This window comes from Syngnathoides biaculeatus, chromosome 6 (genome assembly GCF_019802595.1).
Source record: "Syngnathoides biaculeatus isolate LvHL_M chromosome 6, ASM1980259v1, whole genome shotgun sequence".
Lineage (NCBI taxonomy): Eukaryota > Metazoa > Chordata > Actinopteri > Syngnathiformes > Syngnathidae > Syngnathoides > Syngnathoides biaculeatus.
In genome coordinates this window covers 31,994,368-32,022,102 of record NC_084645.1, presented here as the reverse complement: position 1 = coordinate 32,022,102, position 27,735 = coordinate 31,994,368, and the positions used below count along the sequence as shown (strand labels likewise).

Sequence of the window (27,735 nt, the reverse complement as noted above, 5' to 3'; positions counted from 1 at the left end):
TTAATGTGCTCAGTGAATGCTACGTAAGCAAGCACACACATATTTTGCATTTTACGTGTACCTTGGTGGATTTCAATTTCAAAATGTCTGAAAGGGTGAGCAATATGCTTTTCTAACAGCACAACTTCAACTTAAAACAGTACATATGAACTTCAATGTCAGCTTCTTTTTGGTGAAAAGGGGAAGTCTCAAAGGCAGCCATCCAGGCTGGAGAAAAACTGTGAGAAAGGATGGGCTCAATATTCTAGTTGGATGAAGTCATTGCTCTTGTTTGCTTTTAACTGGATCCACTCCAATGTCTCATGAGTCAGAGAGCCAATACAAAAACGGTGTCAGACAGAAATATCATTCAATGCGCCAGTTTATTTGTATGTACAGTACTTTAGGTAACCATAATGGTAAGGCAAATGGGCCATTGCATGCTAGGTAGAGGTCATAGTTTAAGAGATGCTCTTAAGGTATACAATTCATTTCTGTACAGGGTATCAAAGGTAAAAAAAAATATCCTTCGACCAGCACAAAATGATACGTCAGTCTGGGCAGCCGCATGCTTACATTTAATGAGAGTAGAAAATTAAGAACTCGTGTAACACATAAAAAAAAAAAAAAACCTTCATAAGTCAATATGACTTGGTATTTTCAAAGTGGTCCCCAAAATCAATTTATAAAATTCAATAATGTGGGATAATACACATTCTGGATTGCACTGGGATTATATGTGACTCCTCTGCACATTTAACAATCACTGCCATTCACCGTAGAGGTAGTTGGTTGCTGTCTCACTTCCAACACAAAATTGTCACAGCAAGATGTCCCTCACTTGCCTCCTTTCATATTATTTTTCCCTGTTCCAATAATAATCTTGATTTTGACAAAATACAGAACCTGCGTGCCTCCAAAATTAAACTTTTGGCAGTCTGAGGTATTTTCAATACTGCTGATCCTCACATTCAACAACGTTCTGCTTCCCCTTTACAAGCATTTGAATAAAAACAAAACTAAAAGCATATAATGCTCATAGAGTGAAACATATCTCTTGTTCCTGCAGCCCAACTTTAGTAAGGCTTTGGCATCTGTTTATGGTTATTAGTCCTTTTTGCAGAAGAATAGTGCATAAAAAAATAACACCCACAATGCCTTTCAGGGGACATCGGGTGGCAATACTAAGATTTAAGCAACTAAATTGCAGTTAATAGGAGTAGCAGTTAATACTTAAAAGTGAAAGAATGTATTGGCTTATTAACAGTTTGCACCAGAACTCAAATCCCACAATTTTGTTACTGCATCAAGGTGAATAAAATATTTAGAGGGGAAAAAAAAAGGCTTCAGTTGCAATGAGTGCCACAATGATTCTAGTATCCAAAATGCAGTTAAGTAGAAATCTGTAATATCATGCATAGCAATTGGTCATGAGATAAACAGTTGAAGCCAGACATTTACATACACTGTGCAAAAACACATTTCACTTTTTGTCTCGCTGTCTGAGGTCAAATCAGACTATACCGCCCCTTTTTCAGGTCAGTAAGAATCGCCAAAATTATTTTATTTTGTTAAAAGTCACAATAACGACAGAGAGATTTTCTTCAAGGTCAAAAGTTTACATACATTTCCTTAGTCCCGAGTAGCATTTCCTTTAAACTGCATGACTTGGGTCAAACGTTGAGGGTAAACTTCGAAAAGCTTCTGACAATACTCTGCTGTAATCCTGGCCCATTCCTCCTGACAGAACTAGTGTAAGTGAGTCAGGTTTTCCGAAGAGCTCCAGTTCCAGCTACAGCAAAACAGCCCCACAACATGATGCTGCCACCTCCATGCTTCACAGTTGGTATGGTGTTCTCAGGTCTAAAAGTTTCCCCCCTTTTCCTCCAGATATAACAGTCCTTATGGCCTAACAGCTCCACTTAAGTTTCATTAGACCACAGGACATGTCTCCAGAAGTTAAGATCTCTAAGATTTTTGCAAACAGTAATAGGTCGTTTTTGTTTCTCTTTAGGGGTAGAGTAATGGCTCCATTCTCTGTGAGTGGCCTTTCAGCCCATCTCAGTGCAAGACTCGTTTTCCATCTGGATAATGACACTTTCTTACCAGCCTCATCCAGCACCTTCACGAGGCTTTAACCTTTTGTTCTTGGGTTGATTCGCACATTTCAGACCAAAACACGTTCATCTCTGGGACACAGACCCCGTCTCCTTCTAGATAAGTGATGGGTGGACATTCCCATGATGCTTTTACTTGCCTATAATTGTTTTAACAGTTGGATGTGGCACCTTCAAGTATCTGGAAATTGTACCCAAGGATGAGCCAGACTTAAGGAGCTCCACGATTTTTTTACTGATCTCCTGGCCAGTTTCTTTTGATTATTCCATGATTTCAAACAAGGAAGCAGAATGTTTGAACTGAGGACTTAAATACATCACATAGAGATGTGCCGTCAACTAACTCACATTTTCCATTAACCTACCACGAGCTTTCAAAGCCATGACCTTATTATGTGGGCTACCCCATGTTCTTTATAGACAGAGGACTTTTTACACACAACTTTTGACCTCAATGAAAATAATATACAATTCTCTAAGAAATTCTCTCATTATTGTGGCAGTGAAAATTAAATAAGTTTGGTGATCCTGACTGACCTAAAACTGGAAATTTTGTCCAATTTGACTTCAGACAAGACAAAAATGAAACTTTTTTTTACAGTGTATGTGAATCTTTGGCTTCAACTGTATGTGGGTATATCCAGTTTTTTGTTAACCATTTGTTATAATGTGCTGCAGTTAAAAAGTGTGTTCATGTGGAGCATTCAGCAATGTCCAAGACGAACACAGCTAGCAAGCTAATTGGATGTGGATGTCACTGTGCTGATGTATGATTGGGATTTGAATGAGTCCTCGCCTGACTGCGAGAGTTCGGCATCACTTCGCTCATCGTCGCCATCATTTGGCCGATGGGCCGTCACCGCCTCCTCGTCTTCGGGATCTTTGACTTTGTGAACGATAACCAGGTGTCTACTTAGGGACAGCGGCGACGTGAAGCACAGGCCACAACGAAGGCACTGGGGTGTGTTTTCGGCGCTTTTATGCTGAGGTATGTGCTCCTGGAACTGGGCGTTGTCATCTGTGATGAATCCGCATTTGGAGCAGCGGAACTGTGTTTTTGGACGCTTGGCAGAAGGAGTCTCCAGAGAATTTGGCATTTCCTGCCCTTTCTCATTGCCAGCTATTGATGGTCCAGAATCCTGTAATCAGAAGAAGTCTCGAGATGAGGCCAATGCTAATCACACAAACGGGTATTGTGTAAGAGCCTGCCCAAAACCTTTATCTTTTCCTGGATGGAGGTTTTAGGCATTTGGCTAAGGTCAGGATTTTTAATTCCATGCATCAGACTGATGTGGTTCTTCATCATCACACTGTTGGTAAATGTCTTTGTTTCTGTGCAATACCTGAAGAGGTACAGTGCATAAATGAACAAATGAACAAAATCTCGTTTCACCGCCCCTCCACTAGATGACTAAAACGGCATTGTAAAACCTCTTACCAACAAGAGTAAATTTTCTTTTTCCCGTCATGGTCACTGCGAATGTGTCTTCTTAAGCTTGTCGTGGAGTTGAATGACTGCTCACACTGCCGACAGGGATAGCGCTTCAATGACTGCAGAGAGGAAATATTGACTGAACTTCTCAGAGGTAGAGGTGGCAAAGGCTAAACAAGAGGCATATGAAGACATGTACACCAGGTCGGACACGAAAGAAGGAGAAAAAGATCTCTACAGGTTGGCCAGACAGAGGGATAGAGATGGGAAGGATGTGCAGCAGGTAAGGGTGATTAAGGATAGAGATGGAAATGTGTTGACTGGTGCGAGTAGTGTGCTAAATAGATGGAAAGAATACATTGAGAAGTTGATGAATGAAGAAAATGAGAGAGAAGGAAGAGTTGAAGAGGCAAGTGTGAAGGACCAGGAAGTGGCAATGATTACTAAGGGGGAAGTCAGAAAGGCACTACAAAGGATGAAAAATGGAAAGGCAGTTGGTCCTGATGACATACCGGTAGAGGTATGGAAGATGATATTGTGATATGCAGTGAAAAGCAGGGAGCATGCAGAGGAGCAATTAGAAAGATGGAGACATGCACTGGAAAGGAGAGGAATGAAGATTAGCCAAAGTAAAACAGAATATATGTGTGTGAATGAGAAAGGTGGAGGGGGAAGAGTGAGGCTACAGGGAGAAGAGATAGTGAGGGTGGAGGACTTCAAATATTTAGGGTAAACAATCCAGAACAATGGTGAGTGTGGTAAGGAAGCGAAGAAACGGGTCTGGTGTGTTATGTGACAGAAGAGTCTCTGCTAGGATGAAGGGCAAAGTTTACAAAACAATGGTGAGGCAGACCATGATGAATGGATTAGACAGTGGCACTGAAAAAACAACACGAAGCAGAACTGGAGGTAGCAGAAATGAAGATGTTGCGGTTCTCACTCGGAGTGAGCAGGTTGGATAGGATTAGAAATATGCATAATGCATAGAGGGACAGCCAAAGTTGGATGTTTTGGAGACAAGATTCGAGAGAGCAGACTTCGATGGTTTGGACATGTTCAGAGGCGAGAGAGTGAGTATATTGGTGGAAGGGTGCTGAGGATGGAGCTGCCAGGCAAAAGAGCGAGAGGAAGACCAAAGAGAAGGTTTATGGATGTGGTGAGGGAAGACATGAGGGCAGTTGGGGTTAGAGAGGAAGATGCAGGAGATAGGCTAAGATGGCAAAAGATGACACGCTGTGGCGACCCATAACGGGACAAGCCGAAAGGAAAAGAAGAAGAAGCCAAGTTTGAAATGAGTTGTGACTTCAGTAATGTACCATGTTGTGCTTAAAATATTACATTTATCTGAAAAAATAAAAAGTTTATACAGGCTGAGGAAATAGATACATTTTGTGTGTGTGTGTGTGTGTGTGTATACTGTAAGTCTGCAGAGATCACATGTACAGTGGTGCTTTGTTTGATGAGCATTCCTGGCCACATAAATCACATCTCAAATAAACTTTGCCTGTTGAAATGAAGGGAAATGCCCTGAATCTGTTCCAGCCAGCCCAAAAACCCAGATTTTTATGTGCTTTTCTTAAAGAATAATAGCACTGTACTCCATCCATCCTTCCACTGCTTTTCCGGGTCTGTTCGCGGGGGCAGTAGCTTTAGCACGGATGCCCAGACATCCCTTTCCCCAGTAACTATCCAGCTCTTTCAGGGGATACCAAGGTGTTCCCAGGCCAGCCGAGAGACGTAGTCTCTCCAATGTGTGCTGGGTCGTCCCCGGGGTCTCCTTCCAGTGGGACGTACCCGGAAAACCTCACCGGGGAGGCATCCAAATCAGATGCCCCAGTCACCTCAACTGGCTCGACACTGAACCCCTCCCGGATGGCCAAGCTTCTCACCCTATCTCTGAGGGACAGCCCGGACACCCTGCGGAGGAAACACATTTCAGCCGCTTGTATCCGGGATCTTGTTCTTTTGGTCACAACCCACAGCTCATGACCATAAGTAAGGGTAGGAACGTAGATCAACTGGTACATTGAGAGCTTTGCCTTTCGACTTAGCTCCCTCTTTACCACAACGGACCGATACAAAGTCCGCATCACTGCAGACGCTGCACCGATCTGTCTGTCCATCTCCATTTTCTCCTCACTCATGAACAAGACCCCAAGATACTGAAAGTCCTCCACTTGGGGCAGGATCTCATCCCCGACCTGGAGAAGGCACGCCACCCTTTTCTGACTGAGGACCACGATCTCAGATTTCGAGGTGCTGATTCTCATCCCAGCGGTTTCACACTCAGTTGTAAACCGCTCCAGTGAGCGTTGGAGATCACAGTTCGATAAAGCCAACAGAACCACATCACTTACAAATATGTAAATTATAACAATAAAAAGAAATAAATAAACTGTCTTTACGAAGTGAGATCAGGCCATAATTACAAAAACACCTGTAACAGTTCACACTGTGTGAAAGAAAGAACAAGTGTTTGTTGGTGTGTATAATAAACCATATTTCAACAACCCCAAGTAATATTTGTCTTATACGCGTTTATAAACGGATTTGTAAGTGAACCAATGATCCACTAAGAGGTACCACCTAATTTGCTTAAATTATTTTCACTTCAATGGAGCTGTGAAATGAATTGGAACGCAATTCATTTCCAACGAGTCAAGCCAGGGGTAAAGGGGTGAGGGGAGATAGAGGGGGAAAAAAAAATAAATAAAATAAAATCAGGCAAGCGTCAAAACATATAAGTCAGTGGACTCGTAAGTTGAGGGACTACTGCACTTCATAAAAACACATTACAAAAGGTTAATGAATAGAAATGTTTCCTCACCTTATTATGCTTGGACTTCAAGTGGGCAATGTAAAGGTCTCGTTCAGGGAAACACTGAAGACATTCCCCACACGTCCACCCAGACGACTTCACACGAGGACTGCTTTCCTTTTCTGCCTCTTTCCGAGGAGCCTCTGTACGTTTCACCGGAGCGTGAACGGGACCGGCATCCGAGTGCAAAACACAATCGTTCATTTGTTTACTGTCAACATCTGGCTCTGGTCTCCCCTCCCCTCCATGTACACTCTATGGAAAGAGAAAATACAATCAATTGGCTACATATACAGTTGACACACAGCGTGATGAACTCATTAATTCATTTTCCAAGCCGCTTATTCTCATTAGGGTCGTGGGAGTGCTGGAGCCTTTCCCAGCTAACAACAGGCAGGAAGCGAGGTACACCCTGAAACGGTTGCCAGCTAATTGCAAGGCACATAGAGACAACAGTTGCACTCACAATCATACAAATTTAGAGTCCCTTTCAAATCCCGGCCCTGCCTGTGTGGAGGTTGCATGTTCTCCCAGTGCCTACGTGAGTTTTCTCCGGGCACTCTGGTTTCCTCCCACATCTCCAAAACATACATTAAGTGGACACTCTAAATTGCTCTTGGGTGTAATTGTGAGTATGACACTTTGTATGTTCCCTGCAATTGGCTGGCAACCAGTTCAGGGTGTACTCCCTGCCTGCTCGATGATGGGCTCCAGCACTCCCGTAACCCTTTGGGATAAGCGGCTCAGAAAATGGATGGATAGTTAATCCTAAAATGTAAGCAATTTAGATGTCCTGAACACGACACAGAATCGAAACCCTGAAAGGTGTAAAAATGTTAAGAATTCACCACTTTCTCTCATCAACATGAAATTTGGCAAAGGTCTGGCTTGACAAGACGCACAGACAAGTCTCAAAGAATCATGCTCAAAAACGAAAGGGAAGCAGTTCATTTTGGATTAAAGCCACTATTTTATATATTTCAGTGGTCAGTAGACTCACATTAAGAAAATCATCCAACTAACCCACAATCCAAAGCAGGTATACAAGACTCAAAGGCAAAGCAAAATGACAAAGCTTTTTTTTTTTTTTTTTTGCCCATGTCATGTTATGTGAGTAGACCATGGTGTCAGTTTAAGGAGTTTGAGCATTTGCCATGAAAATGTGACTTCAAGGCTCCGTCTGTCGCTCCTTGCAACTTTATGCCTAAACTCCACATATAATCAGCATTTTAGTCCCATTACTTTTTTTCAAGGCTCAAATGTCAACTATCAGTAATCCCCGTATTACATTCCAAGAAGATTCTATTTTAAATTAAAAAAGAAACAATCAGTTACTTTGTTGAATTAATAAAGGTTTACCTTGAAATGATCCATCAACAGCTGCTTCTGAGAGAAGACCGAGTTGCATTCAGGACACTTAAAAACACTAGTGAGACGCTTGTTGGCATCTTGATGGAAATGTTGAAAGAGCAACCATTTCTTCTGGAAAACATTACCACATGAGCACTTGAAGTTGAACCTGTGAAATAAAGATCTTTAGGTTAGAGGTTTCGTTCAATTGTAAAAAGATATAATAGAACTTATAATGATGTTACTACAGTAACTTACTGGGGAGGGATTTTGCTCGCACGATGTTTATTTTTCATATGAGCTTCATAGCTGTCTGAGGTTTTGAAGGCAATGGGGCAGGAGGAGCACTTGCGGAGAACTACACAGTGTTTTTCCTCAATGTGTGCCTTTTGTCCTAGAAGGGTCTTAAAAACCACTTCACAGTGAAGACACCTGCAGGAGAAGGAGTTGCTACTTTGAAAGTGGGGTCAAGGTGACAGATTTACAAACACATACAAATAGTCAATTTTGTCCCCAAACTTTCTGAACAGGAAGTTCTCATTTTGAAAATGGCCCTGCCAGGGCTTTTATCCAAATCAAATTGAAAATTTGTATGATTACCCAAAGGTAACTTCTTGGTTTGATAGGAAAAGTGGAAGCAACAAACACTGTCAATGTCTGCAGACCATGACTCTAATATAAAACTTGCATTCATCTTTAACTAACTTACTTGTACCAGGCTTTGCGTGCATAGTGGAGACAATTTTCCCTGATGTGCTTCTGAATGTCCGCACAGCGACTTACGGCTCCGCACTCGGGGCAGCAGTAAGGGGGCTTGCGGGTGTGGATGCGCTGGTGGGCTGTCAAGCTGCACTTGTTAGGTAGCAACATTGAGCAAAGCTTGCAAAACTGTTGCAAGAGAACGGGAGGGAAAAGAGGTCACATGAAAACGCTAGACTTGCACAGGTTTCAGTATAATGTGCGCATGGGTTGAGCGAAAATTAATTTGTAACCAGGCTAATGTGAACGGGGAGATTTAACAAATCCATTTTAATATAAATGACTGAGCTCTCTTCATTGAATGATTATATGCAGGTTCCTATCTTTTACCACAATAGCGACATATGTTTCAAGGTTACGATAACTCTGCAATCAAGTAGTTGGAGTGGTGGAGTAAGATTATGTTGTTACATGATACAAGAAGCAACTCTCAGTTACTGCCACACTTACTGTATTTCACTTGTTTTATATTCATGGCCAAAATGTGCTTTTCATAAAAATCTTCTTCTTTTTCTTCTTTCAGCTTGTCCCGTTAGGGATCGCCACAGCGTGTCATCTTTTTCCATCTAAGCCCATCTCGTACATCCTCTTCTCTAACACCCACTGTCCTCATGTCCTCCCTCACAACATCCATCAACCCTTTCTTTGGTCTTCTTCTCGCTCTTTTGCCTGGCAGCTCCGTCTTCAGCCCCCTTCTACCAATATACTCACTCTCTCACCTCTGAACATGTCCAAACCATCAGTCTCCCCTCTCTAACCTTATCTCCAAATCATACAACTTTGGCTGTCCCTCTAATGAGCTCATTTCTAATCCTATCTAACCCGCTCACTCCGAGCGAGAACCTCAACATCTTCATTTTTGCTATCTGCAGTTCTGCTTCCTGTTGTTTCGTCAATGCCACCGTCTCTAATCCGTAGATCATGGCCGGCCTCACCACTGTTTTATCAACTTTTCCCTTCATCCTAGCTTTTCCTAAAAATATTTACTTAATTTACAACTTTGTTACCCTCGGTTAGTGATGTCAACGGTGAAATCAGGCTTTCTTACAAATTCAAGTTGAGTCAACGCTGTACGAACAGAACTCAAACGTATACTGAACACTCCTATCTAGTTGGGCATTTATTTACATGTTCTTGATTGACGATGTGGAAAAAAAAATACTCAAAAACAAATTTTTAATTAGTTAGTCACAAAATCAAGTCAAGTCTTAAACCCGTGACAATTCAATAAATGGGCAATCCTGGCTGAATCTTGAGTTTTAATCTTCGATACCCATCAATCATATTGAATTTGTTTGCCTTAACTGTTCTTATTGCAAAAAGAGTTTACTCACCAATCCTCTCTTATCTTCTGACAGAGACTGATAATGGCCGGCGAGTGCTCGGTGGTCCGACAACTGCTTGTTGCATTCCAAGCACCGCAGTCGGTAGTGGGTGACGTTGTCTGGATAGAGAGGTAAGACGGGCTGGGTTTTAAGAGAACGTGACTGTGTGTCACGAGAGTCTTTGTTGACTGGTTCCGTACGGAGAGGTACAAACATGTGCGCCTCTGCAATGGGTTTCATGTGGAGCTGCGTGCACTGCATCACTTTGCCATTGTTCTTGTGCTCCCTGGCATGTGCGAGCAGTGCACACTTGTTGAAGAACACCATGGTCATGTCACAGTGTGTGCATCCCACCTCAATGTGGACACTCCTCCGGCTGTAATGGTACGTGAGGCTACGCTCTACCCCGAAAGAGTCCCCACACTCGATACAGCGGTAGCCTCGTGCAGGGAGGCGGATGTTGCTCTCAGGTGGGGGGTTCAGGTCGGGCACGTACGTCGGCACGGGATTGCTATTGTTCAGCAGTCGCTTTAAGGTGTGCGCGGCAGAGTTAGGGACGGAAGTTTGTGGCCACGTTTTGATCTGATGCACCAGTGGGACGGTGCTGCACACAGTTGAGGAGAGCGTTTGTTGACTGGACTGTTGCGAGGTGGAGCGGGCCGACACTGAGGCGGCGACGCTGTGAGGGACGAGGTTCAGAGTGGCAAGGTGCGCTGCTTTGGGGAGGAAGTTAGACCTTTTTTTATGTCCCTTAGTGGAAGAGACTCTCTTTAGCGTATGTTCCCGGGGTGCATCTGATCTTCTGTCATGTAAATTCTGGAACATTGTTGAAGTCCTGGGGTTTTCCTCTGATTTGTTCTGTGAGACTTTCGGTGAATATGCTCCATCCTCACTCACCAAACTCTGCGATGGTGAGGATTCATAGGCTGAGTGGACATCGTCTGTTTCGGAATCGGGCAGCACACTGGTAACTGTGCGCTTCACCTGTCCACTTGTGGTTTTGATGGTCTTTATTCGGACCTTGGGTATTACCGGAGGTGACCCCGCGGCCTTGCCGCTGCTGTCGCTGCAGATACTTGCGGGGCTGTCGGGTGGCTTCATCAGGCGTTTCACCACCTCAAGTGGGCTCATGGGACTACGAGGGGATATGGGCACTTTGGGGCTGTATTTCATGCAGTCAATGCTCATTACTGGAGACTCTCTGGGACTCTTAGTTTGCTCGCTGGGATCCTTTCTAGCATTGAAAGCCACCAGAGCCTCAAGGCAAGATGGCACTTTAGATGCATATGGCTTTATTTGTCTAAATGAGTCAAGGCCATCAATCGGGGATTCCAAATTGCACGTAGGCTCATTTAAGGTCTTGTTATTGCTTAGGTGAGGGGGTCTACTGTGTACTCCTATTTTATTACTGACACCATTGTCAGTTGGCTCCTCACTTCTTCTCCGGGGTGACTCATTGTCCTTCTGAAGCTCATCAAAAATACAAAGATCTGACTTTTGTGGATTATCCACTGCTGAGGGTTCGACCCAATTGGATTCGTCTGGGAAACACGATCTCTCTTGTTTGGCATATGCATTGTCTCGCCTTATTAAACTGCTTTCATACTCAGGACTGGAAATGTGACCGGAGTGAGCGTGTGACTGGGAAAATGGTGGCGTAGCATCAGGTTTGTGTTGAACTGGTGCTTTCCCAAGAAATTCACTTGGGAATTCCCCATTTAGGGAAGAAACAAATGCTTTACTAAAGACACTGTTAGCTGTGTCACCAGAACCCTGTGTATTAAATCCATTTTGCAAAGCTGGTCCTGAGTGGAACCCATTTCCGAAACCCTCCAACGGCTTCTGGTGATGTGTGTTCTTCACAATCACACTCACAACAGGAACATCTGCTGCAGAGACTGCTTGATTACTCAATAAATTGTCACTGGCAGATGTTCCGGGGTGTTTCAGATGTGCCTCGTCATTCCCCTCCTGAATGGGCTCTTTGGAATCTAAGCCTGTAGCATCTGGGATGTCAAAGGCAGCGAGAAGATCATCAAAATCTGGGGTTTTCATGTCACCCATGGCTGCCCAGACTCAAAAATCTACAGAGGACATTTACATGGTTAGTCTATGCAATTAATCTAGCACACCAACTAAACTGGCACCAGTGGTTATTATTTTAACTGACGTTAAATGAGATTGTTTTTTAACTCGAGTAATATTAACTTCGTTCATCTCGCTATGACGCCAAACCGAATCGCTGATCAACTCTGATTACGTAACAGTGACAATCCATTGACATGTCATAAATGTTGCCAAATATTACACGCTTCAAATGTCCGTACGAACTACACGTACTATGTTATGACATTAGCAGTTAGCCGAAAAGCTAAGTTAGCCGCGAGGCTACACTACGGAAGCTGATAAAGACTGTTAATACGACGCTGACCGCGTAAAATAAGTGTGCCAACAAGCAAGCAAAGAGCTAGCTTACCATTTGACCCAGGTATGCCAACAAATTCTAATAAACTAGTGGGATGCCTTTGTGTTTCGCCATTTAGACCACGTTAACCAACGTGTGCACGGCTATACTGAAGTTAAATAGCTAGCCTAGCGCCGTCAACTTGTGTGCTTCTTTTTCCACGAAGCTCCAAGCTCTTTCCCCCGAGCTTGGTCTGGGAGGCGAGAGGCGGTGCTATACCTCGCGTCCATGAAAATATTTCCTCTTCTCAACGTAAATAATTCGGCTGTTCCATGTTGCTGACTAATAACCTGACGCAAGAGTTTCGCATTTGAATTGAGAGTAAGGGAATTTAGTAATCCCCCGTGTTCCACAACCAAGTTAATTCATTTGAAAGGTACCAGCGCAATGGCTTTTAGACTAATAATTAAAAAAAAAAAACGCGAAAAAAACCCCACTTTGCTCCCAAAATACCACAATCATGGCCAACAAAGACTATTAGGCCCAAGTGTTCATTAAAATTTTCTGAATTATAGTATCTTCAATATTAATGCGTTTGTAAGGCGCTGTAACATGCATGCTCAGTTTGAACCTCAACATTTCACTGAGTACAAATAAATAACTAGTTAAATAATGATTAAATTAAAATATCCATCCTTGCTTATCCTCACAAAAGTCACAGGAGTGCTGGAGCCATATCCCAGCTAACTTCAGGCAAAGGGTGGACTATACCCTGAAGTAGTCACTAGTCAGTTGCAGGGTACATACTGACACCATCACTGAGGAGGAATTGATCCGAGGCTGCCCGCATCAAAGTCAGTTGTGTGTTCCACTACACCAGCCTCTTATCTTCATGAGGGTTACAGGACTGCTGGAGCCAATCCCAGCTGTCATCTGGCAGGAAGCAGGTTAAAGGCAAATTGCCCCTAGGTGTGATTGTGAGTGCAACTGTTCTCTGTCTCCTTGTGCCCTGCGACTGACTGGCAACCAGTTCAGTGTGGACACTGCCTCCCAGCTGAAAAATGGACGTGGCACGGTTATCTAGTGGTTAGCACATCAACCTCACATCTAGGCTCCGGCCTTTATGTGTGAAATTTGTATGCTCCTGCCATGCGTGCATGGGATTGTGTGGTACACCAGTTTCCTCCCCCTGTTCCAAACGCATGTGTGGTAGGTTCATTGAAGACTCTAAACTGTCCCGAGGTATGAATGCTCGCATTCCCTGTATGTGCCAGGGTCCAAGTCCAGGGTGCATCCCTGCCCCTCACACAAAGTCAGCTAGGTTAGTCAGCACGCCCTCGACCCTGGTGAGGACAACGTAATATCAAAACAAATGCTGACGTACATTGTCACTGTGACCATCTTCATTAAATCATTGTGGACCATGGACCAGCCCCATTTTACAAGAGGCCTTATGTTGTTGTGGGTGTGACTAGATGATGATATTTGCGATAAAGAGATGAACGAAGTTCAGCCATTAAAAGTAATCATGAATCATAAATAAGTAAATAATTGTCCAGATTGCAAAGTAATATGGCTAATGGAGGAGATGTGGATGGTCTGACGATACAGGTCAATGTTCTCAAGATGTTATAAATTCTTGGGAGACACTTAACCTCCCAAAATTAATGTGGAAATAGCCTATGCCTTTGATGTAAATTAATCTTTAAATGCATTTTTCCTTTCTTGCTTTTTTTCCCCTTTTCCCTTATCAGGGAATTTATTCTTAAAATCAAATATATTTAAATCGTACTGTTATATTGCGGTATTTAATTAATTTTCTCATTGATTTGCAACACTACCATACATATCCCTTCAAATTAAATTGACCTGTTTTTAAGTTAATATACTGTTCGATATGTACATACGCACGCACACACATACACACAACAATCCTTCAAAAGTATCTATTTGAAGGTTTAACATCAAAGGAAATATTGTTTATTTTGTGAGAACCTGTTAATCTTTAAATTCCCATAATTTATCATTTCTAAACATACTGTCCCATGAATGATATTGATGTTTAGAAAGAAGAAAGAAACAAAACATAACAGTAGGCTCTAGCCATGATTGTCAGTTTGTATTATATTGTTTCTATTTTGTTCAAATATGATTCAGTTATATGCAATTTTATTACACTCTTTTGTGGCATAATTTTTGCCTTAAGTTACACAAAGATCCTTTTTCCATGAGTTTCTATCCATAATGACAAAATTATTTTAATATGAGGTCCAGTAAAGCTGTTTATCACCTCACACATACTTTGTCCTTTTCCTCATTAGCTGATAGGAGCAGTACGTAATGTGTCTCGGTGAATGATAAGATTTTTCGAGGAGGGCAGACTACATTTCCCTGCAGAGTATTGGACAGTGCAGTATTTGGTGACTTGAGTCTAGGAGTGGATACACAATGAGTAAGCCATTAGCTATGCTTTTACTTCCGTTTATTTTGCACTTGTTTCTTTGCTTTTGTTCATTCCAGTTGGTTTAGTTTGTCATTCTGTTCATCCTCACTGCTAAAAGCTTGCACAAAAGGGAAAATTGTTTGTGTTTTACAGATGAAGAAAACAGTTTTAAACTCAAGAATGGCAGCGTTACTAATAGAAATGGAAGCCGGGCCAACAGAAATGGAGTTTACAACCATGCGTTTGAAATGGAGGTATTTGATTCTGTTTATTTTTTTAGGAGAAGAGATGTTTTATTATTATTGAGTAACATAAAATGTTCTCAGGAGGACATCACAGATGATGCGAGCAACACCAAAAAGCAAGCGGAGCAGTCAAAAAAGGGAGTGGGATCATATCTAAGGTGTGTTTTGTTAATTCTGATTGTTTTATTGGCAATGCAATTGTTCTGGATGGTGTTTTTGCTGCAAGAGCCTCACATTTTGCTTCTGTATTGTTCTCTTTGTTTGTTCACCCGCAACACTTGGCTGTAATCGAATCCAATTGTCATTAAACACACAATTCACAAGATGTTAGTGATATTCAGCAATTTCAGCATGAACCTCAGATACACTATAACCTTAATTTGACCTCTAAACATTTCAATGCATATCCGAATGTTGAATGTTTCAGTACTTGCTATTACCCAACAACGAGCTGAACGACAGGGACGTCAAGTTCTATTCCTTTTGGAGACTTTGTAGCTCTCTTACAACCTGCTGATTCTGAGGACACCATGTGACCCTCTAAGATCAGTGGCCTCGGAGAACATCCGGATTGAAGCCTCACAATGTTGAGCTAGTGTTGCTCTCTTGTTAGGTGTTAGGGTCGTGATGTCAAAATTTGAACAGCATGATGCAGGGAACTGTTTAAATACAAATTCTAAATTTAACTACTAATTTTACAGTTTTCTAATCTACTGATCAAAGACCTACATTTAATGTTGCTGTTCTCCTTCGGGAACAGTAAGTTATGCGAAAAGTACTGAATCGCTGTCCAACTGTTCAGCGTGGTAATTTCCACTATGTGCAGTCACGCAGGAGGGCAGCAACATGTTCAGAGATCTCAAATTTAGGGCGGGACTGAAGATAGTTTTATGGTGTTAGAAAGTAACTGGGAGAGTTGTGGTCACCTTTGAACTGTAGCAATGTTGAGTCAAATAAAGAAAAGTCAAAGACATGCTCAATTCGCTGAGAAGTAGGTCTTTAATTTAGCAGCAGTAGCAGAAATGCAGTTGCAGCAAGTGGACAACAAAACATGGAAAAAAAGGCAGTGTGTCAATACAGAAAAGACCACCCACACACATGAAAAAACAAAACAAAACAAAACAAAAAGAAAGAAAACAGATGTGGAGGAGTAGAGGCTCGACTCTGAGCCCCTCCGGAATGACTGAGCTTCTCACGCAATCTCTAAGGATGACTCTGGACAACCTGTGAGGGAAACGCATTTCTGCTACTTGTATGAGTGATCTTGTACTTTCGGTCAACTACAACGACACACAGCTTGTGATCATCGGTGAGAATAGGAGTGTACATTGACAGGTAAATCGAGAGGTTCGCCATCTGGCTGAGATCCATCTTCACCATGACAGACCAATACAGACTTCACATGACTGCAGTTTCTGCGGGGATCAGACTCTCAATCTTCTGCAACTATTCCTCCCATCACTCATAAACAAGACCCCAAGATACTTGAACTCCTCCACATGGGGCAGGATGTCTTTCCCGACCTGAAGGAGGCACTCCATTCTTTTCCGACTGAGTACCATTCTCTCAGATTTGGTGGTCATGATTTTCATCCCAATCGCTCCACAGTCAGCTGGAGATTGCGGCTTGATAAAGCCAATAGGAAAGAAAAACCGAGATGTGATGTTGATGTCTCCAAAACGGAAAGCCTTAATCCGCCGGCTGTGCATATATTCTGTCCGTAAGTGTTACGAACAGAATAGGTGAGACGAGGTAGCCTTGGCCTTGGCCAATTCCAAACCTCACTGGGATCAAATCCAACTTACTGGCGGCAATGCACACCAAACTCTGACCCCGTACTTGGGGATACAATACTCTCAATTTAGGATCACACAAAAAAAAACTCCAATGGGCTTATTTTAAATCCACAATGCACATGTAGATTCATTGAGCGAATTCCTATGCACCCAAGAGCACCCTGAAGGATATAGAGCCGGTCCACTGTTCCACACCCAGAGCAAAAATCACCCTGCTCCTCCTGAATCTGTGATTTAACATCCTCATCTCCAGAACTCCTGAACAGACCTTACCGAGGAGAATGAGTAGTGTGAATCACCCTGTAGTTGGAACACAGCCTCTGATCCTCCATCTTAAAAAGAAGGCCCATCTTGGTCTGTGTATCTAGAAGAACTGTTTCTGAAGTCCATGTGATGTTGCAGAGGCATGTCATGTCAGGACACCGCCATAACTTCCAGAAGTTTTAGGAACCCCGGGAATTTAGGAACAACTACTATTATTATGGAAAAACACAAACATGAAATACGACTGACATAAAGCATCAAGCACTTTAACTTGTTAAGGTTGTAGCGCAGTTTTGTTTCATCCTGAAATTTCAGTCCTGAAACCGAATACCCCTAACTTTGTGGGTAGTGGATGTGACTAAAACTTTATGTTAAGAGTAATACGAAACCTGTTGAAGAAAGCAGTAAATGAATCCGCGAGATGAGTTCAAATGCAATTTCTTGTGTTCTTTAGGCAAATAACTAAGCCAATTAACGCCACTGAGGATTACCTGAGAAATCATTCCAAAACCGTCAAGTACACATTGTTGGGGATACTGGGAGCAGGTACTGTAACACCTTAATGTGTCAAATTTGTAAGATGTTACTCTTTTGAAACCATGTGTTTTTCCTTTCATTGTGTTGTAGGTTATGTGGCATACTTCATTGCAGCCTGTGTTTTGGATTTCCAAAGGGCGACTGCTCTGGTGGTCATCACCTCTTTGGTTGTTGTGTCCAAGTCCTACGACATTGTGAAGAAATACATAGGAAAGAGCATCAGTCGGTGTTTTAGACCTGTCATACAAACCTTGAAATCCAATTTATGGTGGCTGAAATGGTGGGTGGATGTTATGATCGCTGGTCTGCCCTGACGGTGGAGTCCGATTGACGAAGTTTGTGTAATGCAGGGTCTTCATTGTGATTGTTGTGGTCTTGCTCGCATTGTGGCTCGTGCTAGACACACTCCAGCGTCCCGAGCAGCTTATTTCATTCGGAGGCGTGTGCATGTTCATCCTGCTCGTGTTCCTCTGCTCAGCCCACAGGACAGCAGTAAGTTTTTTTTTTTTTGTATAATTACCGTCCTGACCATTTCGAAATGTGCCCTGGGCACTTATCTCGACACTTATCTCGCATGTGTTTTGCTGAGACTTTGGATATCACTCAGCCGTATATATGCATCATCCTGAGGGTTTTGCAAAATTGCTTCCTTGGAAAAGTACAATGTTTTATGGTGTCTTCCGGACAGATTGCGTGACAGCACCTGTGTGATTTAAAAAGCGGGATTTTGTCCATTTGCTTGCAGGTCTGTTGGAGGCCTGTGTTTTGGGGCCTTGGGTTGCAGTTCTGCATCGGACTTTTTGTCATCAGAACCGAGCCTGGACTTGTAGCTTTCCAATGGCTCGGACGACAAGTACAGGTGCATCAAGTTTAACATTTTTCTTTTAACTGTGCACAGTATACTATATGGGCAAAGGACCAGGGACACACATTTTAATCAGATACAGTCCAACCACCAAAGTCTGTGGCACTTTGATGTCCAAGTAGTTCTCGTTTAAAAAAAAAAAAAAACTTCACAAAGAAAATAATGCCAATTACAATTAGAATATAAATTAATTTGTTTCTGGTTGTAATTGTCACCACCATAAAACAGATTCAATGGAACGATGCAGATAAGTTTATTATTTTACAGTTCAATAAATATAAACAGTGCCATGACATACAAGTGACCTGACTCATATTTTGAGACAAGAGCAGATGTTTGTTGATGTTTTTTTTATGTTGATGTTTATTTATGTATTTATTCATTGGGGGCTTTGATTTGCAAGCAAAGATTTGATATACGAGTGCTCTAAACTGGCAGTGAACTCAAATAACTTCCTTTCACAGCAAGCAGCAGTTTGTCAGATAGATAAGAAATCTTCAAAGAAGGGCCTTCAAATTGCCACTCCAAACTAAACATAAAGCGAAGAAAATTATACATTCTGTATTTAAGACAACTACATAACTCAGTCTTCAAGTCCACTACCTTAATGCTAACACATAGTGGGAAACACTGTAGATGGGCTAACAGATAACGTCTACATTCTGGTGTTATTAGGCTTTAAGGTATGGATATTTGAATAAATACAGTGCAGCAAATCATGTACAGTATATAACAATACCAAAAGGCATGAATCGTTTATCCGCTGCAAAAAAAAACTCCAATGTTATATCATCTTCTTTTCATTTTCACATCTTATATTTACTCTAAGCAGTGGCCGGTTGTCTCAATATATTGCCCATATAATGTGTGTTTTGTTGCAAATGTAGCATAGTTTTTTCACTTTACGAATAATCACAACCATATATTTGGCACATTCCACGATGAGCGAATCTTATTTATTGTGGAACATTTAAAAGCAGGATTCCTACCTGATACATGAAGCTCTCTGTTATTCGACTCATGTAGGCACTTATGTTATTCTTGGGAACTATCTGTGCGACTCACATGCTTATCTTTAACACAGCTTTATAATGTTGTCCACCCTCGTGCTCGGGTTGTTCGAGGATTCTCACGCACATGTCTGTCCCGGTAATCATTTGTTTCACTTTTAGGGTTCCGTTTTGCTCACTATCTTTACTGAGTTGCTGTAATTTGTGTGACTCACTATTATAAATGATAAATGCTAGGCTTATAATGCCACAAATGATTATAAACGTATAATCCAGTAGTTTTCAAACTCCACTCCTAGTGGGGTGCGTCATTATGACAGGGGGAAGCTGGGCTACCATAAACACTTTTCAAAATTAAGTTACACCCAGCTGTTGATCATGTTTTTGTTGACTATTAACATGGTTGCAAGCGGGAGGATGCACACAAAATTTCACCTCCAAGAAGGGGGATGCTGCAAAAAAAGTTTGGGAACTTCTGATAATGTATCTTTTCTCTTTGTCTCGTATATTCCAGATTTTCCTGGACTACACCAAAGAAGGATCATCGTTTGTTTTTGGAGATTTGATCGGCGAGATCTTTGCCTTTCAAGTCAGTGGCTGTGCAAATGATTTGCAATTTGGTGGCCTGCATGCTACACATGGATTAGGAAGCATGCGTCCAGTTGATGGTACACGATATTAATGCTTGCCTTCACGGGTGTCTTCCTCAGGCTTTGCCTATCGTTGTATTCTTCAGCAGTGTGATGTCTGTGCTTTACTTTTTGGGCCTAATGCAGTGGCTCATCCTGAAGGTAAATATATACTTGCTATTACAGGTTGCCAGGAATTGAGTGTATTTCACTTGTGTATATTTGTAACCACACTCCCCTTCCCCATGCAGATCTCATGGATTATGCAGATAACAATGGGAACCTCTCCCACAGAGACCTTGAGTGTAGCAGGCAATATATTTATTGGCCAGGTAATCGCAACAACACTGCTCTGTAATTTTACAACATTAAAAACATATTTTTTTTTTTTTTTTTTTTACAATCCTCAACCCAGTTTGCTCCTCCCTCTTTTTGTGCAACAGACAGAGGCGCCACTGCTGATTCGGCCATATTTAAACGACATGACCAAATCTGAGATCCATGCTGTTATGACTGGAGGATTTGCCACAATTGCCGGAAGTGTCATGGGAGCATTCATCTCATTTGGGGTGAAAAGACACTATTTCTGAAAAACAAACATATCTCGCGTTCCAAATAACTCACCAATTAAACATGTCACCTACTGAGTGATTGGGTATCTTCAGATAAAACCATTTGCCTTGTCATTTAATTGGTCATCTCTTTCAATAAATTAACATGCTGTGTAAAAAAACTATTAAAAAATTAAAATTAATTAATTAATCAAAATTAACCTCAAGAATTTAGAATAAAAAAATGATTTACATATGCTGTCGAACAGGGATGTCAAACTCATTTTTGTTGCAAGCCACATTTTGCTTACGGTTCCCCTCGGAGGGCCGTTATGACTGTGAAACCATAAAAATCTTTAACCACCTCATGAAGTTTACATATGAAATTTATGAACTCATTTTGGAATCAGAAATCGGGAGTAATTGGTTTTGCAACTATTGTTGTTTGGTAACACAAAAATGCTTATGATATCTCGTTATCATTTATGATATAACAACTTGAAATTTTGGTACAGATCTGAACAAAAATCACGAAAGTTGATACATATGATTTGCCTTTGTGGGCCACATACAATCGTACGGCGGGCCAGATCTGGCCCCTGGGCCTTTAGTTTGACACATGTGCTGTAGAATATACTGTATTTATTTCAATCCAGATATTATGTACCGTATCAAAATACATTTCCATGTGTAAGATGGGGATGGACATAAAACCTTAAACCTGTTGACGACAAGCAATAACTAACCAAGAGAACAAAATGAGAGAGGACAGAAAGGGATAGGACGTGGGAAATGAGCAAGGCAGTACTACTGACGAGTGGTGTGGTAGGATTCTTTTTAGTGTCCAAACTCCTGTAAGAACCTGTGAGTTGATATCTTAATATAACCTATAAACCTGTGTTATTGTTAGTTGTAACAGCATAAGCAACTCAAGGCTGTGACATATTTATGGAACTTCTTAGTGAATGAACACAATATCTCATGCACATTAGTCAACTGGTGTATGGAGTTGCTGAGCCAGCACATTGAGGAAGGATGGACTTGGCCCCCACAAGCCGCAAGAAGGGGTCAAGCCAATGAGTCCATCCCTCACAGGACCCAGCCAGGGGGGCGCCACCCACTCACCAAAGCACCCCAAACAGTCCCAAAGGAAAGGCCACAGGCACTGTTCATAAAGTTCTTAAGAGAGTTCCTAGTCCATCACGGAGCCCTGAAAAAAAAAAAGTGAAAATAATGTTACTAATAAAATACCTCCAGAGATTGTATTCAAAACATATGAAGCAAACTTTTGAGTTATTGCAACTGTAAAAATAAAGGCACCTGTCATTGTACGTTGCAGATTGATGCATCCTCCTTGATATCAGCTTCGGTCATGGCTGCTCCCTGCGCGCTGGCCTTTGCCAAGCTGTCTTTCCCAGAGACAGAAGAAAGCCCCTTCAAATCAGAGGAGACTATCAAAGTGGCTTGTGGGTATGTATACTATACTTCATGTGCATAGTGGATGTCCTTTCATTTGTATTCCTGTACATTTTGAAACACTTGTCAGAGATGAGCAGAACATTCTGGAGGCAGCCAGCAACGGCGCATCAGCCTCTGTCGGTTTGGTTGCCAACATCGCCGCAAACCTCATCGCCTTCCTTGCCATCCTCGGCTTCATTAATGAAGCTTTGAGCTGGCTCGGAGGCATGGTGGGATACCCCGATGTCACCTTTCAGGTATGCGATTACGTGACGGAGAAACACCCGTTGACCACATCATTAGGTACAGCTCCCAATGGTGTTCTAAGAATTGTAGCTTTAAATTTTGCCTTTGTTGCAGCTATTTTGCTCATACATATTCATGCCCCTGGCCTTCATGATGGGAGTGCCGTTTGAGGAGAGTTTCACCGTCGCAGAGCTGATCGGCATAAAGCTTTTCCTCAACGAATTTGTGGCCTACGAGAAATTGTCCACACTGAAGCGCAACAGACTCAACGGACTGGATGCTGTAATTGGCGGTCAAAGACAGTGGATTTCAGTGAGTACATGTGGGACATTGACACAGACGCAAAACAACACACACGGTCGTTGTAGGAAATGTGTCATGTGTACCATGTCTCACAGGAATTTCCATGGGTACCATACAACACTTCTCAGGCACTAAAGTATTTTTCCTATAGCTATTCCTCTATTCCTCTGTTGTCTAAGAGGTCCCATACCTCAGTGGTTAGAGCATTGGTTTGGTAAACCAGGAGTCATGAGTTCGTATCTCACTGGGCCTCACTCACTCCGCAAGAGGGGTTCCTTCAGGAAGGGCATCTGGCGTAAAAACTGTGCCAAACAAATATGAGCGTTTATCTGAGATGTCACGCGGTGGCGACCCCTAACGGGACAAGAAACTTACTTGCTTACTTTTTTATTCCCATGTTGTCTCAAGAACCATCTCCAATTCTGTGGTTATCATTGTACTTTTCGTCCTTGCCATCTCTGGCACCCTTCTGTGGTGACATTGCCACAAAAGGCAAGTAAAAAGTAAAACAATTTTGTGTAATTACGTACTGTAATTCCCAGCCGACAGAGCGCACCAGGTTTCAAGCCTCACCGAGTACTTTTATAAAGGAAATACCATTTGGTACATACATACATACGCCTCAGCTGAGTAAAAGCCGCAAGTGCCCACATTGAAACCCGCATTGAAACATGAGATATTTACAAAGAAAGACGGTACACAGAAAGAGTTTAACGCCAGCGCGGGGGTAACGCTAACGCTAACAGGGCTGTTTAAAATAAAACTTCCCGTTAAATATCACTGAGACACACCAGTAACACAGCAGCAACACGTTAGCACAGAGGTAACAGGGCCAGTAAAAGTCACTTCCTCGGCACATGTACTCCACCGGTCTCATTCTTACCTTTTCCGCTCGAGTGCCCCCTCGCGGCCGTTAGAAAAAATGCACAAATTAACTGCATAAACCGCAGGGTTGAAAGCGTGTGGAAAAAAGTCGCGGCTTGTAGGCCGGAAATTACGGTAATTATAAAAGACCCCATTTAGATGCTCAGGTCACTGAAGTCTCATGAGATAACATTTCTTTTTTTTTTGGTGGGGGTGGGTGGTTATGCAGTATACTGTATGCAGTATTTCCTCTATTCTCTACTGCGGTATTGTAGTTGAACTATTAGTCTATTATTTTAACACAAATGTTTTCTGTCAGGTCCGTTCTGAAATAATATGCACCTACGCTCTTTGTGGCTTTGCCAACTTCAGCTCTCTTGGCATCATGATTGGAGGACTATGTGAGTAGTATCCCATCATCTTTTGTCTTTTTTTTATTTTATTTTTTTTAAATCATGCACCAGGATCCTGTCGCTGTACTGATATTTGACACAGAGCATTTTCTCTTACCAAAGCCTCTATATGCCCATCTAGAAGAACCGATATCTCGGCTCTGGTGTTGCGATCCATGATCACAGCCACATGTGTCTCACTTGTCAATGCTTGCGTCGCTGGTAGGTTCCTCTTAGATTTTGGTTTCTTGACAAATCAACCTCCTGCACATTGCTTACCTTTTTTTCCTGCTCCAAGGGATCTTATTCGTTCCTCCGCTCGACTGTGTGACACTGTTCAAAGACTCTGTTTTCAACAACACAGATGTGAATGTGCAAACCTGTTGCAATGACCTCTTTGGAAGGTAGGCTTTGACTTTTAATCCAAACTAAACGTAGATACTGTGAAACAACAGAAAAGTAGCCATTTAAAAATAAAACGCATCTCTGTTAAAATAATGTTATTCTCAAAATAAAATCCAAGTCTAACCTGGGAAGTACATGAAATATTTTACTGTACGAGGGGTCTTCAGTTTACGACGACGAGTTCTGGTCCAAAATATGTATGCATAGGATGGAACCAATTGTCTACCACTAACCTACTTTAACAAATTGCTGTAGTACAGTCATAATTACAGTAAACACAGTATTTGTATGAAAAGAACACATGAATATAAAACAATCAAAGAAAAAACAATTGTTGTATGAGGGGCGGCACGGTGGGTCAGCTGGTAAAGTGTTGGCTTTACAGTTCTGAGGTCCTGGGTTCAATCCTGTGTGGAGTTTGCATGTTCCCCCCTTGCCTGCGTGTGTTTCCTCCGGGCACTCCGGTTTCCTCCCACATCCCCAAAACATACAACATTAATTGGACACTAAATTACCCCTAGGTGGGATTGTGGGTGCGGCTGTTTGTCTCCATGTGCCCTGCGATTGGCCGGCAACCAGTTCAGGGTGTACCCCGCCTCCTGGCCGTTGAAAAGCTGGGATAGGCTCCGGCACTCCCCGTGACCCTCGTATGGATAAGCGGCAAAGAAAATGGATGGATGGAAATAAAGTTCTCCATGATATTCCTATTGAAGAAGATTTAACTCTAGATGACAGAATGAGGGATCGTGGTGAGATGTCTGTCTGGACGGAGACCGTATACTGTACTGACTTGTCATGTGACTTCTTTTCCAGTGCTGTCAACAATGGGACCGTCTCCTTTGAAGGCTCGTGGAGCATGGTGGTAAACGCCACCGTGTATTTTGCCAAATGCTGTCAGTGCTGTGGCGTCTCTCATGAGGCCCTTTGCTTGTAAACGAAGACAATCTGCAGGGTATTTTGCCTTGTTTTGTAATCCGGTTACACTGGTTTTCACATGTGTCCAAACGTAAGACTTCCCCGGGAAAAGACCATTTTCTTAAGATTAGTTTCTGGTGTTCAATATTAGACTATAGAATATGATTGAATCTTTTCAGACAATTCATATACTAATTGGGACTCTTTTTTTTTTTTTTTCCATCTTCCTGTATTGGTGGATATAAAAGATTTCCAATCGCCTGTTCAAATGCCAGGCCATAACGTTTTTTCTCACTTGTTTGGGAGAATTGTTATGTTCTGATGAAACCAAGGTGCAATGTTTTGGCCACAATCACAAAAGGTACATGACCTGACACTGCTTCTCACCAAAAGCACATCATACTCACAGTGATGGTGGGGGCAGAATCATGGTTTGGGGTTGTTTTTCTTCAGCAGAAACAGGGGCCTTTGAGAAAGCGGAGGAAATTATGAGCTGTTCCAAATAGTTGCAGTTGAAAACATTTACCAATTAACCTGTATGGTCCAAAATTCCCAGGCGTTCTTTAAGTCGACAAGTCCAAATTAATGTGATGTTTCAAATTATGTCACTTGCTCCCAAAGCTTGACTTTAAAAGTGTAATTGGAAGAATACCAGTGAGAAGAGCAGTCTGCAGTAGAATACTCCAGGTACTGTAGTAATCATTCAACTTTTCCTGAATTTATGTTTTTATGAAGGACTTTAGTGGTGTTTGAAGAGTTGAATCTTAAATTTTGTAATTCCAGAAAAATGGCAGTCACACTTGTCATGTTGCTAAATTTGGTCATTTACCTTTACTTCCACTCTTAAAAAGTAAAAAAAAAAAATAATTCATAAATAAAAAATTTTGGGACAAGTTATAGGTCACATTAATGGTTGAGAGTTTTGAAATGATTTATCTGGGTGTACCTTTAAAAACTTCGCAATTGAACATGTGGACTTTTTATATCCACTGAACATTTTTATATCGGCAATCAGAGAAATTGCTTGGTATTAGTTAATGATTGAACAGGGTAGTGTACTACATTAATACTGTAAAGCAAACAAATTTATTTATAAAGATTTAGATGTTTATTTCCAAAGTGTATTACATACTCTTGTCTTTTGAGACATATGTAGAGTAACTCTTAAGTATTATATTGTAAATGAATGAATTAGTTTACTTTTATTCTGTTAAAAGAAAAATATCTCAGGAAACCTTCAGGCATCTTCTGTTTGATGAATGTAAATAGACCAAAATTCAATTTAAAAATTTTGAACCGAGTATTACGCATCTTGTTGCACTGGATTAAAAAATGAAATAAAGACCCACAAAGACTGAAATATGAGCTTAACTCCAGAAACAAATGTTTTACATTTTTATTAAAAATAGAAAATAGATTACTTTGACATGGGGTAACACATTGTACACATACATTTATACTTCTTTGTCTCGCACTCTCTTGCCCTCACACACATTTGAGCCAATTACATTATTTAATCCTTGTGTCACCGCAGTTAACTGTTTCCCTCCTATCTGATATCCCCCCCACCATGCAAGTGAAGTATTTTCTCAAACCACCTGCTGATTCCCACTTATCATTAACCAATAAACTATTACATAGACCAGTGATTTCCAAACAGTGTGCCGTGAGCGCTCTTCAAGTGTGCCGTGCGAACTTATCCAATTTTACGTAATTGCAAAAAAAACCACATTTATTTCAAGAAATAATTTATCTTTATTCATCTATTTATGCCAGTGAGGCACAATGACAGACAACAAAAATAATCCTCTTCTATTAGATGGCAGGAAGTACATATAGTAATTAATAGATCCATTTTTGGTGACATTTACTTTTGATGGTGTGCCGTGGGATTTTTCAATTGTTAAATATGTGCCTTGGCTCTATAAAGGTTGGAAATCAATGACATACACTACATTCACGATGTCTCCATGCTGGTTATGGTCGGAATTTTAATTGATTGTTTAAAGCGAAAGATATGAAATGTCAGTATTGAAGCCATTGTGCTCTAGCTTTAAGACAAAAAAACCACGCCATTGCTACAGATTATATCGAAACTCTTGTTGTCGACTTGGTTGTACTTGAGCTTTGCATAGAAAGTAAATTTCTCAAGAGAAATCCTGAGTGTGCTGTTTTGTCTACTTTGACCAACGTGTCCACGGGTTGGCTCCAGATTACAGCGTGGAGCTGAATCAGCAGCTTTCCGGTTCCAGCTGCCAGCGTACTGCCTCGGCATAGCGACGGGTTGCACCGTATCACGGTTAAAAATAACAGATCTAATAATGTACCTGCAAGTGTGACTGTTGCTTAAAGCAAGCAAACTACAGCGACAGAAATCACAGAGCATAAGTTATGATTTCTGTGCACACAAACACTCACTTGGCACAATATTAGCTATTCCTGCAGTTGAGAATTCTTTTTTTTATGAGCATTTATTTTGTACTGTATATACACCACCAGTTAATATTTTGGACACGGTTGCTCATTCAATAGCATGAGAACATTTGTCCAAAACTTTGACTGATAGTGAAAATGTATACTGGTACACATGTTTTTTGTTTTTTTTTCCACTTAAAGAGGTAAGCAAAT

At 41.6% G+C, this 27,735-nt stretch overlaps 2 protein-coding genes across 7 annotated transcripts; one reads left to right on the top strand and one right to left on the bottom strand.

Annotated features, from left to right (window-relative positions):
- Positions 1-55: 55 nt before the first annotated feature.
- Positions 56-12,396, bottom strand: znf592 (zinc finger protein 592). Its single transcript, XM_061822026.1, has 9 exons — positions 12,257-12,396; positions 9,790-11,864; positions 8,406-8,584; positions 7,955-8,128; positions 7,706-7,865; positions 6,356-6,601; positions 3,535-3,647; positions 3,313-3,439; positions 56-3,235 (listed from the first exon to the last, which is right to left on the bottom strand). Exons 2-9 carry the CDS (start codon positions 11,842-11,844, stop codon positions 2,834-2,836), a joined length of 3,456 nt encoding a protein of 1,151 aa, XP_061678010.1. The 5' UTR covers positions 11,845-11,864; positions 12,257-12,396; the 3' UTR covers positions 56-2,833.
- On the top strand, positions 11,743-27,674 carry slc28a1 (solute carrier family 28 member 1). Of its 6 annotated transcripts, none has more exons than XM_061822029.1 (19): positions 11,743-11,884; positions 14,506-14,636; positions 14,781-14,881; positions 14,954-15,030; positions 17,387-17,478; positions 17,560-17,749; positions 17,820-17,961; positions 18,215-18,328; positions 19,859-19,933; positions 20,055-20,135; positions 20,225-20,305; positions 20,417-20,542; positions 21,864-21,994; positions 22,071-22,239; positions 22,343-22,540; positions 23,715-23,796; positions 23,911-24,009; positions 24,086-24,191; positions 25,006-27,671. In XM_061822029.1, exons 2-19 carry the CDS (start codon positions 14,633-14,635, stop codon positions 25,124-25,126), a joined length of 1,989 nt encoding a protein of 662 aa, XP_061678013.1. In that variant the 5' UTR covers positions 11,743-11,884; positions 14,506-14,632; the 3' UTR covers positions 25,127-27,671. The 6 variants fall into 6 exon arrangements, 5 of the variants coding, with proteins under 5 accessions (XP_061678013.1, XP_061678015.1, XP_061678011.1 ...); XM_061822027.1 differs by lacking the exon at positions 11,743-11,884 and adding an exon at positions 11,911-12,268; XM_061822028.1 differs by lacking the exon at positions 11,743-11,884 and adding an exon at positions 12,433-12,565.
- Positions 27,675-27,735: the final 61 nt, after the last annotated feature.

Bases quoted from the DNA above. Each gene is read 5' to 3' on its own strand.
- znf592 (XM_061822026.1), bottom strand. From the start codon at position 11,844: ATGGGTGACATGAAAACCCCAGATTTTGATGATCTTCTCGCTGCCTTT. The intron at 8,585-9,789 runs GTGAGTAAACTC...CTCTTGCAACAG, and splicing joins CAGAAGATAAGAGAGGATTG to TTTTGCAAGCTTTGCTCAAT. The intron at 3,440-3,534 runs GTAAGAGGTTTT...GTACCTCTTCAG, and splicing joins AAGAAAATTTACTCTTGTTG to GTATTGCACAGAAACAAAGA.
- slc28a1 (XM_061822029.1), top strand. The intron at 15,031-17,386 runs GTGTGTTTTGTT...TGTGTTCTTTAG, and splicing joins GGAGTGGGATCATATCTAAG to GCAAATAACTAAGCCAATTA. The intron at 21,995-22,070 runs GTATGTATACTA...AACACTTGTCAG, and splicing joins ACTATCAAAGTGGCTTGTGG to AGATGAGCAGAACATTCTGG.